We start from the raw sequence: 12,672 nt of genomic DNA, 5'->3' as shown, positions 1-12,672 counted from the left end.
TTGGGAAAAATAAGGAAGAATCTTCACGATCCAACTCAGGAGGTCCAGTATCTAAATAATTGAAATTCCAAAGAGGTGAAACGAGGAATGGGAAGCAAGAATAGGATGTGTGGGTGGGTCACCACACTGACCCCACCCCACAACTTGTAGTAGTAGTTCTTAACTTTAAAAACTGTGGAATATAACTTTTGTATTGAAGCACATTTAAATATTGAAAAGCAAAATATAATTACATGTGAAGGTTAAAAATGTATATTTGAGTTTTGTTTGAAGACCAGAAAACTAAACGTGGGCAAGGAAAAATAGCATTTTGATTTTTTAAAGAATTAATTTCAAGAAAATTATTTTAGTTGCCATAATTAGATAGAGCAGGAAGCTATTTCTTTTAAAAACAGTAAAACACAACAGAGGCACAGATAGATCACTGAAGAAGTGGCAACTGTATGAGTTTATAATCAAGAATATTGCAGAGAGAGCAGTTTGTTCCTGGTGAACAGGTTGAGCTTCTGTTTGGTAAACAGAAACATTTGTGATTTACCTTAATTATAGTAAAGCATTTAAAATTTGTATGGAATTTCTAGTAAAATTATTTTATTCAAGATATATTAATTGAAGCAGGGGTAGTGACTCATACTCGTAATCCCAGTGGCTCTGACGACTGAGGCAGGATTGCAAGTTCATGGCCAACCGCAGCAACTTAGTGAGGCCCTAAGCAACTTAGCGAGACCCAGTCTCAAAATAAACAAACAAAAAGGGCCAAGGATGTGGCTCACAGTGGTTAAATCCCTGGTTAAAAACAACAACAACAAAAAACCCAACAACAACAAAAAACCAACGATATGTTCATTTATCATTGAGCATCTATTTTCTGCCAAGCATTGTTCTAAGTGAAATTGATTTATTTATATTGACCCACTTAGTCCTCAGCACAGCCCTAGGAGGATAAGTCAGTTCTCTTGTTATTCCTTTTTTCACAGATGAGGGAACTGACATAGACAGAGGGTGAGGTAACTTGCCCAGGGTTACTCAGCTGGTAAGTGGAAAACCTGGCTTTTAAGGCATCACATTCTAACCTCAGAGGCCATCCTCTTAATTTATTTCCACTCTGCTTATTAAATAAACTGCAGGCATCCAGGTTAAATAATGCTACATTCTCATATCTGGTTATTTTAGAAGAGGTTAATGGATTTTGTTGTAAAGCTTCTGTCTCCACTGAGTGCCCAAGAACTCATCCAGGTCCGTCCACAAGTTGGCTGGAGAACTGAGTTTTGGGTGCTGATGGTGCAGAGGAGTCCAGGCAAGGATAGTGGCCAGCCTAGTGCATGTCCAGTGAATCTGATAGCCTATTCTTCATCTGCATTCTTAGCACTGCTCATTGTTGATAGGATAGAGGTCAGGAATTATGGGGAATTAAGTCTATTCACAATTTAAAGGGATGGGCATAAAGTATATCTCTTAGAATCTTCTGGTCATTAATTCCACTTCGCATGGTTTGTGGAAGGCCTCGCAGTATGTGCACAAAGCGGGAAGGTGAATTCTGGTTTTCATTGAGTGATGTTGCATGCTACAGTGTCACTGCTTTAAGACAGACTGTTACAAATGTGGTTGGTTGGTTTGTTTTTCCTAGTTCAACTTTGTGGGGAAGCTTTTGGGTCCACGTGGCAATTCCCTGAAGCGGTTACAAGAAGAAACCTTGACAAAAATGTCCATCCTGGGAAAAGGCTCCATGAGAGACAAGGCAAAGGTAATGTGCATCGTACTCAGTGGCCGCTTTCCTGGGTGGTGTCCTGGGTCTTCAGATCATCCATCGTGTTAATACCTGGGTCACGAAAGCTAACCAGGGGTCTCAGATGGAACTGTATGAAACGTGATGTGAGGTGATTTATCTGTGTGCTGTTTAGAAAGAGAAGTCACTGACCAGTTTCAACATTCATAGTATTATAACCTGCATCTGAAACAATGCTAATGCTTTTATTGTTTGTTCCAGAGTAATACGTCACCCTATAGGTAGTGACAGTACTAAAATGAGGATGAAGAGACATAAATGTCACCACATGGTCTCTCTTCACTGCATTTAGACCAGTCCTTTAGGCTCTTTTACAGTCCTGTACTGCATGGTGGTGTTTTGGCAGTGACGCACCACATATGTGACCGTGGTCCTGCGCGGTTGAATTGCTTAGTGATGTTGTGGTTGTCTTTTTGGACTTAACACTCGTGGAACAAGTGTAAGGAACAAGCCTAACTGTGCATTTATTCGAATGTATCCCTGGGGTTAAGTGATGCATGACTGTAGTTGAGTTTATAATGTATATACATTTAAGTTTTCTTTTTGACCTTTAATTGATATTATATGCATTTTGTGAAGTTATTAAAATTGATTTGAAGTGTTTCCATTATTTTTTACTATTCTAAAACATAATTGTTTTCCTTGATGTATTCACATTAAATGTTCTGCTTTTTGACAGGCTAAAAATTACCAAGTTATTTTTATTGATCACTTTCTTAAATTTTTGAAAGATATTTCCACAAATCATATTCTGTGCCACTTACATTGATCTCTCTTATCACTTGTTTTCTTATTCAAAGGTTTACATTACTGAAAACCAAATCCACATTCCATGATTATCTACCATGAAATGTTAGGCAAGGAGAGTTTTAGTTGTGAAAGTTTTTTAGATGAAATCCAGTCTCTTCACAAAAAAAAGTCCACCTAAAGCAATAGTTTTTATAGTAAAAATAACCAGTATTAGCTTTTCAAACAGCCACTGAGGGTCAGGCACAGCACAAGATATTTTCTACATTGTTTTCCTTGAGGAAAATGGAAGAAGACAACATTTTCCTTATTTTACATATAAGAAAACAGATTCAGTGAGCTTGAGTCATTATCTAGCTTAATCAGAGACATTATTTTCATTGTATTATTTGGCTCAAAGGTAATAAAACCAGTTTTCTGACACTATTACATTAGGTTTTCCACTATAGCAATGGTAAGTGTAGCCTGTGTCAGACGTATAGGAAAACAGTTTAAAAGTAAAGATTCCCAGACATATTTAGGGTAGAAACTCAAAATTGTTCAAAATGATCCTAATGCATGCCCACTACTCACTGGGCATTGCTCTCCCAAGTGATGGTACTCCAGTTCCCCTAAATCATCTTTTCTTGCAATAGAAGAAAATGGAACCATATTTTGGCCAGTTGATGAGAAATTGTGTATATCTTATAGCAAAACACTCCACCCTTGCTGCTACCTTGATTCAGTCCCAGTGAGGCTGTCTGGTCATGAGGTTTGTGATGTGAGCAGTGAGACCCATAGACCAGAGTCTATCATCCTACTTCTTTTTTGTTACAAAGGGAGATCTATGATAGAAGCACTGTTTTGTGTGCAGTGAGGGAGGCAAATTCACCTAGATTGTATGTCCAATTTATAGTTAGTTCCTAGCCATTCCCGTGTGAATGGAACCCTAACCATTATTAGTTTACTATCAGGATTTAGTGGTCCTTTCAGTTACATTGTCATGTCAGGGACTTGTGGCCCTTCTGTGCTGTTGGCATATTGGGCACTCATCAATGGCAGTAGCCAGTCTTCCTCAAGAAGAGGAGAGTGTTGTGAAGTGGTGGATAAATGCTGTTCCTGTGGCCCCTTTGTTTATGAATACCCTGAGCAGTCCTGAGACGGAAAGTGATGCACTTGAACACATGCCACAGTGTGTCCTCTTGACTGCCTGGTCACTGAGGGCCAGCTCTGCATCTGCTTGGGGCACCCTGTTTTCACACATTCATTAGTCCCTTCATTTCTGTGTTTCTGACCACATGGGTCACCAGATCAAAAGGAGGACTTCCATTGACTGATCATTCTCACTCCATTGGGATACCTAGCAACTAGAGCAATAATGCACTTTGTGGATTTACAGTCCGCTGCCCACTGTCAATGGACCAGGACCAGAAATACATCTGTCTCCTGACTTCACATGCCCAACTCTGATCACTCAGATCTGTGGTCTTTGGTGGAGCAGCATTTGATCAGAATCAGTTCTGTTAATACTCAGACTGTCTAGGAACGTATTCTCATTGTACAGTCACTCTGGTAAAAGGTTTCAGACCCTTGTTGGGAAGACTAGGAAGAAGTGTCACTCACCAGGAGATGTGGCAGTTGCTGTATATGATTAGCTTCCTCTTCTGGATTTAACTCAGTTATTCTTTGGAACCATGGAACAGGAGTATGGTCGGAACTTATGGTAGGCCAAGAGGTAGTGAGGAGTGGAAACAAGGCATGGGAGTGGCCATCTCCCTTCAGGGACTCTCTCTGCAGTGTAGGAAAAGCCTCCCAGGTAGACTTCTGCTGGTGTGGAAGGTTCAGTGGGGTCTTAGCATTTGGATAACCAGAATTGTTTGAATTCTCCTAAATGTTGCCAATCCAATTATCAGATTTTCACCGTTTCTTCTCACAATAAGAGAAGGGACTGGCCCCTGTGTCATCTTTCAGCAGCACACAAGATTGAGCTCTGCATTGATGGCCCCATCAGCCTTCAGCTGTGAGTACAGAAACCTTCTAGGGATCTTCTGATCTTGGGCTGACAACTTGAAGCTCTGTACTCGTCAGCTTTCCATTCGATGATGGAGAATACTTAAAATCATCAATGTAGAAAGAGAAAAGGTTTGACTCATAGTTTTGGAGGTATTGACCCATGATTAATTGGCCTGTTTGTTTGGGGCCTGCGCCCAGACAACACATCATGGGTGGAGGTGGTAGCAGAGCAGAATCAGTCACCTCGTGACCAGGAAACCAAAGAGTAGAAGTGACTGGATTCTGTTCTGTCCTTCAAGGAGGCACCCCAGTCACCTGAAGATGTCCCCCCAGGCCCCATCTTCTGGAGGTTCCACCGCTTCTCAGTAGTGTCTCCCTGGAGATGAAGCCATTAATGCACAGGCTTTTGGGGACACTCAAGATCCAAATCGTAGCAAGCCAAGTCTCTCATTTCCTTCTTTAAACTCTGAATTCAGTAAGAAACATCCCACTTCACTCATCCCAGCAGCTTTTCCTCTCACCTGTCACACTCTACAGTTGCACGTTATTTAAACCTTTGAACGCATTTCACTGAATAAGACCACAGGTGTTAACTTAAGTAACAGGTGTGCTACTTAAATGGATACTACCTGTATCCCATCTGCTATGTTATAATGAGATGCTCACTGCTTGGACACTTTAATATTGATATCAGTTTGTCCTTTTCACTGGTTTAATTGTAGTCTGCAGAAATTTTCAGTTAATAATGCCTATTTCTAATGAGATTCACATAAATATCAAACCCTCATTCTAAAAGTATCTACTCTCTTTAAATTTTGAGAGTGTTCACTATTTTAAAAAGTCTAAACAGAACTTAATTCATTTTCCTCTTTGTTTGCTACATTGATAAAATTGCATGACTCTCAACTGATACACAGCAGCTGACTGCAGCCTAAGGCGCATAGTAGCGCTGTGGTCTGTTGAGGATACTGTCTGTGTATCATGCTAGATGTTCTGCCCACATCACCTGCATTAGGGTGCTGAGGTGCTAGGCAGGATTCTCAGTTTCTTTTGCATTTGCTCCTTATTTTAACAAGCTTATGAGATAGATACTATACTATGTTTACCCACATTAAAAATGACCCCCTCCAGAAGCGGATAAAGTAACTGACCAAAGTCACATAGTGAGGGTTGTATTGGGTCTTTCAATGCAGATCTTCAGAGTCTGTGTTCTTCCCCAAACAACACGATGCTTCTCGCCCACTGCATACCTGGGAACCTTCACTGTGGGATGGCATAGTGGCTACAGTTGTAAGATATCCTCCTTGTTCCAGCTTGAATGTGTGATAGAAATGAGAATATATGAACCAACAAGTATAACCTCAAGTTAAAATCATCATTTTGCTACCATATTAGGAAAAGATAATCAGGATCAAGGAACAAAGATAATTTTCCTAGTTGATAGCAAAGTTTTTTTTTTTTAGAAATTTGTGCTATGAGAGATGAACTGCAGTGGACAGAATCCAAGTTTAAACTTTCAGCTATGAAACAAGGAGTTTCTAATCAAATGTTTGGATTGTTTGATCAAAACAACCAACAGTTGACACAAAAGAATATACTTTTCATGACACTGAAGACAAAATTTCTAAGGAGGTGTTTAGAATATTATGGTACCTTATATTTATTCTCTCATATTTTTTTCTTTTTTCCTTTCAACTTTTAATTCACTTTCCATAAATGTGAAGAAAACAAGCATTTATTGAGTGCCCACTGTACATTGTGCAGTGTATTAGATAGTATGTACACTATCTTCTTTTTCAGGCACTTGCATCCTCGGTGGCCCTGCATTAATGCACAAGTATCACCACCAGACTGATTTTGTGAATTAGCTATTGGATTACATATAATCTGTCTAACCTCACACAGCTGGTAACTGAGATAGCAAAGATTCAGGAGCATCCGATTAAATCCCATGTCCTTTTCATACTCAAATTGTTAATCTTTCTTTTCTTCATAATAATTTGAATTAGTTAAGACAAAAGTTACAACCTTAAAAGTCAGAATCAAGGAACAAAATCATGTTCCTCTTGCATTCACATTGTTGGCCTCTGGGCCACTGTTGGAGTTAAAAGGAGCCATTGCAAGAATTCCTGGGATTCTCTTATGGGATAGACTTTGAAAAGGAAGATACACTAAAACAAAGACTAATGGGATCCTGGAAATCAGGAAGTGTAATTCTAAAATCAGGAACTGTAATAGTTAGGAAAAGCTGGGTAGTAGAACCAAATCAGTAGACCCTTAACTAGCCATTTTTGCGCCCTTAATATTCCTTGAATTTTATTAAGTAAACAAAAATTTAAGAAGACCTTGTCATAATTGTGTGAAATTCTAAAAGTTTCAGACCTCGTCATAATTGTATAAAATCGCATTTCATACATCTCACTATTTTCTTCCCATCATGCCTGGCATGTAGATGAACGTGCACGTGAAGGCAGCATGAATGAACGATGTTAGTCATTCACTCAGCAGCTGTTTGTGGAGCACCTCCTGATACACACACTTTTCTGGACATGGGAAAGTCATCACCAGTCAGTCAGTTTCTGCCTCACAGTGATCACCCTCCAGGGAGGGGAGAGAGAAAAGAGTGAAGGGTCGTGAAGGTGTTTGGGACGCTGGGGTAGTGCTTTGGATCAACACCAGCGGCACACACAACCAGTGTGGAAGGGACCTGGGAGCTCAGCCTGGCTGAGGAACACAGAGCACGCCTGTGCAGCAGTGGAGGGGGTGGGCAAGGAGACAGAAGGCCAGAGCCAGAGCAGGCACAGAGAGCAGAGGGCACTCCTGCCCCCGGAGGGCCAGCATCAGCCACCGGGAAGCCTGGAATGGCAGGATCCAGGCCTGCAGTGTAAAACTTGTATCTCAGGGTCATTATTTGCTGTCAAGTGAATTCTCTGTGACAGCCACGTGCAAGTAAGCTTTGGGGAGCTTCCGCTTTGCTCTTCTTTTCTTATAATGACACATTTTTAAACCTGACATTTCTTTCTTCAGGAAGAAGAGTTGAGGAAGAGTGGAGAAGCTAAGTACTTTCACCTCAATGATGACCTCCATGTTCTCATTGAAGTCTTTGCCCCACCAGCAGAAGCCTATGCCCGGATGGGCCATGCCTTGGAAGAGATCAAAAAGTTCCTCATCCCCGTTAGTACAACTTTGATTGATAGTTAACTGGTACTTTAAAGTTGTTTCTTTATTATAGTCCTTGTTAATTCTTGCTAGTGATTGTTATTTGCATAGGTATTCATCTGTTAGAAAACTTCATATGGGTCATGTAAAGTAGGTGTCACAGGCCCTTGTGAATTGCTTGGCACCATCTCTTCTTTATATGTGAGCTGTGGTGTGTGAGAATAACACTGCTAAGTTTCTATGGCTGGAGAGTTTGAAGAGCACAGTCACGAGTTCAGTTTAAGCGCTCCACGTTGTGAGCTTTGATATGACTCTGAAACCACCTCCTAAGGGCCTTGCTGTCCCCAGGCCCATTGGTACCTTCCATGGGCATAGAACCATGGATTTATATTCCCATCCTTATCACAGCAGCATTCCTTTTTTTTTTTTTTTTTTTGCAGTCCTCGGGATTGAACCTAGAGGTGCTCTACTTCCGAGTTACATTCCTAGCCCTTTCTTTTGTCTTTTATTTTGAGACAGGGTCTCACTAGGTTGCCCAGGCTGCCCTCAAATTTACGGTCCTCTTCATCATCCTGCGTCACTGGGATTACAGGAGTGCACCACCATGCTGGACTTGATAGTAGCTTGTGTTCAGTTACTTTATACTTCTGTTATTTCTGGAATCCAGTTTGTATATGTTTTCCATCTTTTTTTTTTTTTCTGTTTCAAATTTGTTTCGTCTGTTCTGGTTCCTTTGCATTTCCATATATATTTTAGGATCAGCTTGTCAATTTCTACTTAAAGGGGTGCTGTGATTTTAATAGATGCTGTGTTCAATATGTAGATCAAGTTATCTTCAAGTCTTCAAATCCATGAATATGAAACGTTTCTCTACTTTTTTTTAAAGATTGTGTTAATCAGCTTTTCCTTGTTGGGACAAGTACCTGAGAAAACAACTTAGAGGAGACAAGACTTGTTTTGGCTCAGTGTTGCAGTCCTTGTTTGTCTGCCTCCAGTGCTTTGTGCCCAAGGCCAGGCAGAACATCCTCCTGAAAGGGTGGGGGCAGAGGCTGGCTGCTCACCTCTGTGTCCAGGAAGCAAAGAGCAGTAGGGATGGGAAACATCTTCCAGGGGCACACTCCTGGACCCTGTTTCCTCCAAGTAGGCCCACCTTCAGTTTCTGCCACCTCCCAATAATGCCATCAGCTAAGAAGCCCTCGATAGATTAATCTCCCGATGAGTTCAGAACCTTCAGGGTCTAGCCAGGTCCCAAGAGTCCGCCTCTGAACACTGCTGCATTGGGGACCAAACCTTCAACACATGAAACTTTTGACAACATTCCAAACCCAAACCATATTACAAACATTTAATTTCTCAGCAATGCTTTGATTTTCAGGGTACCAGTCTTGCATTTATTTTCTAAAATTTATTTCTGAATATTTTATGTTTTATGATGTTACTATGAGTAGAATTCTCTTCCTCCTCCTCTTTTTTTTTTTGCTACCAGGGATTGAACTCAGGGTCGCTTAACCACTGAGCCACATCATCAGCCCTTTATTTTTTATTTTCAGACAAAGTCTCACTTAGTTGTATAGGGCCTCCCTAAGTTGCTGAGACTGGCCTTGATAACTTGTGATCCTCCCGCCTCACAACCTGCCACATCGCTGGGATTACAGGCATATGCCACCATGTCTGCCAGTAGAATTGTTCTTAGATTTGATTTTCAGATGGCCATGTGTATGTACAAATGCAGTTGATTTTTACATATTGATCTTCTATCTTGTGACCTTGCCAAATGTTTATTAGTTCGAATGCATTGTTTTGTAATACAGTTATTAGCATGATTAAGTGGAATCCTGATTAGCATAATTATTAGTATTCTTTGACATACAGAATCATGTCCTCTGATAATGAAGACAGTTTTACTTCTCTACAGGCATATACAGGCTGCATGCCTTTGGTATTTCCCTTTCCTTCCCATTATCCTAACTGGAACCTTCCATCTTTGCACTGACTGGAACTTTCCACGAGATGATATTGCTGAAATCAAAAGGGTAGCATTCAGTCTTTTAGCATTAACTGCTAGATTTTTATTGCTGCTCTTTATCCTGTTAAAGAACATTTTTTATTCCTAGTTTTGAGTTTTTAATCATGAATAAATGTTATAAATGGGAGTGTTGAATTTTGCCAGATGCTTTCTCCTCCCATTAAGATGATCATGTATTTTTTCCTTCTTCATTTCTACCACTAATTGTGTATTACATTAGTTGATTTTTATATGTGAATCCAAACTTGCATTTCACTTCGTCATGTTATATAATACTCCTTATTTGTTGCTGGATATAATTTGCCAATAGTTTGTTAAGGACTTTTGCATCTATAATCATGAGAAAAGAATGGTTTATAGTAGGTTTATTTTATTTTATTTTTTTCATTTTTACATTAATCCATACCTTTGCAATTCATGGTGTTAAAATAGTACTATTTCTTTTGAAAGCTGAAAGACTTCCTTTTATATTTCTTGTAAACTAGAGCTGCTGACAAAATTGTTTGGTCTGTTTTTCTGAGAACGACTGTATTCCACCTAACAGTAGGCTGTGCAGTTCTAGGTTGACAGTCCTCAGCACTTGTAAAGTGCCCTCTGCTGCCTTCTGGCTCCATGACTTTGGAGGAGAGTCACTAACCACTTCATTGTGTTTCTGTACATGATCGCTTGTTATCTTTTGTCACTGTCAAGATTTTCTGGTTTTGGTTTTGGGCAACTGGATTTTGATGTATAAGTTTATCCTACTTTTTGGCTAGGTTTGTGGATTTATTGATTTATGACTTTCTTTAAGTGTAGGAGTCTTTTAGCCATTATTTCTTTAAAATTTTCTGTCTTTCCCACCCTTCCACCCTGGCTTCCCGTGATGTACTATCGGCACCCCTGCTGCTGTCTCCTAAGTCGCAGGCTCACTTCTCTTCACCCTGTTTTCTCTATGTTCTTAGACAGGATCATTCTGATCGACTATCTTCAAGATCACTGGTGTCCCACCCCCTCAAATCTGCCATTGAGCTCTTCTGCTGAGTTTGAAATTGAATTATTGCACTTTGCTTTCTCCTCTTTTGCAAATCCAATATCTGGACCTTTCCAAGATGGTTTCTTTTTAGTGGCCTCACGGGATGAGTCACATTTCCCATGTCCCTCATTTTTCTGATGAAAACTGGATTTTACACAACATATTATAGCAAATTTGAATTCTGATGTATTTTCTCCATCCTCCTGCCTAGACCTCCAGAGCCAATGGGATTCCAGGCATGCTCCACCATGCCTGACTATTACTGGTCTTCATAGGGAGGCTGTCCCCACTTTTCCAAAAATACCATGTTCAGTCTTTTCCCATATTTTTTAAGACATGTGGTGTTTAACTTTTGTCCTTATGTACATATATAAAATTTTATTTAATTCTTTTTAATATTTGCATAATATCATATGCCCATTCCAGAATTTATTTAGCCACACCTCTAATTTATGAACATTGTGGTTTTTTTTAATATATATTACAATGTAAACAGTGACCACTACATTAACCTTAAATATTGGCATATTTTGGAAAATATATCTGAAGTATAAAGTTCTAGCAGAGAACCCATTGATTTTCAATAAGTTACTTTTGATGACCTCATTTAAAAACTTTTTTGCATTCTCCACACTAACATACAGTTAAATAGATTCTAAACTCAGTAGGAAAATACTACATGTATGTATTTAATTAGAATTGTTGCATCTTTGCTCTCCACAGTTGATGAAAATGTCGATGTCATAATAGTTTTGTTTTCAATGGGGAAATTAGTCTGTAAGCCATCATGCATGATTTGGTTTCTATTGATTTAAAAGCCTTATTTCTAAGACCAAGAAAATTGTACCAACAATGATTATGTCAGTAGCACTTCTCTGATATTAGAAGAAACTGTCACCTAAAATCTTAAATAATTGTCTAAAACCATATAGCTGGTTAAGTTCAGTTGGTTGAATTCAGGCTACTTCAAATTCCTTTTTTTTCTATTGCAGCATTTCTCTGTTTTAATATAATTTTGCAAAGACGATATTTAAAATGAACTTTAATTGGAGGTTCATGACACCATTATAGTGACCTGACCTTTACTTAAAAGCAGTGCTTTCATTTCTAATTTTAAATTTTTTAATGTGCTTTGGGACAGGGCCTCAGCCACATTTCCCCCATCTGTGTTTAGCTGCATATGACTGTCACTTTTCTCAACAGATTTCAACTGGACAAATATTTAGCATTTATCTAGTGCATTTTATTTATGTGGTTTACAAATGATTTAATCTTTGTGAATTTTAGTATCATTAGGAACCTATTAGTAGGCTTCTGATGGAGAAATTGAAATTGCGATAGAAAGGTTTGGAGAACTCCTGAGGTTAGGGGAAGACTCTATATTTACAGTAAAATATAGACTTCCTAATCCCTAAGTTTTTTGGCAAATCACAATAACTTGAATTTTTAGTCATCATTTGCTTTTGCAAGTGTTAGACTTCAGCCTCGTTTTTGATTGGTATTCATATGAGTTTTTCTTATTTCATAATGCCTTCTATAAGTTTTTTTTTTTCCATTGAACTTTTGAATAGTAAGAAACAGACAGTGTACCTTTTGTTATAGATTTGCTAAATGTCTTTCACATTTTAATTCTATATTATAAATAATTCAGGAACTCCTCTGAACCTTCTGTTCATGCACAAATATGCTTCTTTGTACATTGTCTGTGACGTACTCGCGTTCACCTGTTATTCTACTGAAATGGACTCAAACTCTGCCCTTCACCAGAACTACAGTTTCTGATGTCAGTGGTGGCTTTATTGTTAGTAAATCCCGCAGACATGGATGAGTAAGGGAATGTAAATGCAATACTCACTTTCTTTGGCTTTATTATATAATCATCTCCTTGTTGCTCTCAGCTTCTTACTACATCTTTGCTGTCTACTCCGAAAATTTACTTCTTGTGTTTGC

General features: G+C 39.1%; 1 protein-coding gene across 1 annotated transcript in view; it reads left to right on the top strand.

Moving 5' to 3' along the window:
* Khdrbs3 (KH RNA binding domain containing, signal transduction associated 3) overlaps positions 1 to 12,672 on the top strand; it is a 168,275-nt gene that overhangs the window by 76,695 nt on the left and 78,908 nt on the right. The window contains exons 3-4 of the mRNA XM_047560381.1: positions 1,628 to 1,744; positions 7,553 to 7,699. Of these exons, the coding sequence (XP_047416337.1) occupies positions 1,628 to 1,744; positions 7,553 to 7,699 (264 nt within the window). The remainder of the gene's footprint in view (positions 1 to 1,627; positions 1,745 to 7,552; positions 7,700 to 12,672) is intronic.

Source organism: Sciurus carolinensis, chromosome 1 (assembly GCF_902686445.1).
Source record: "Sciurus carolinensis chromosome 1, mSciCar1.2, whole genome shotgun sequence".
NCBI lineage: Eukaryota > Metazoa > Chordata > Mammalia > Rodentia > Sciuridae > Sciurus > Sciurus carolinensis.
Note: the sequence above shows the minus strand (reverse complement) of the source record. Positions and strands in the feature narration are given on the sequence as shown.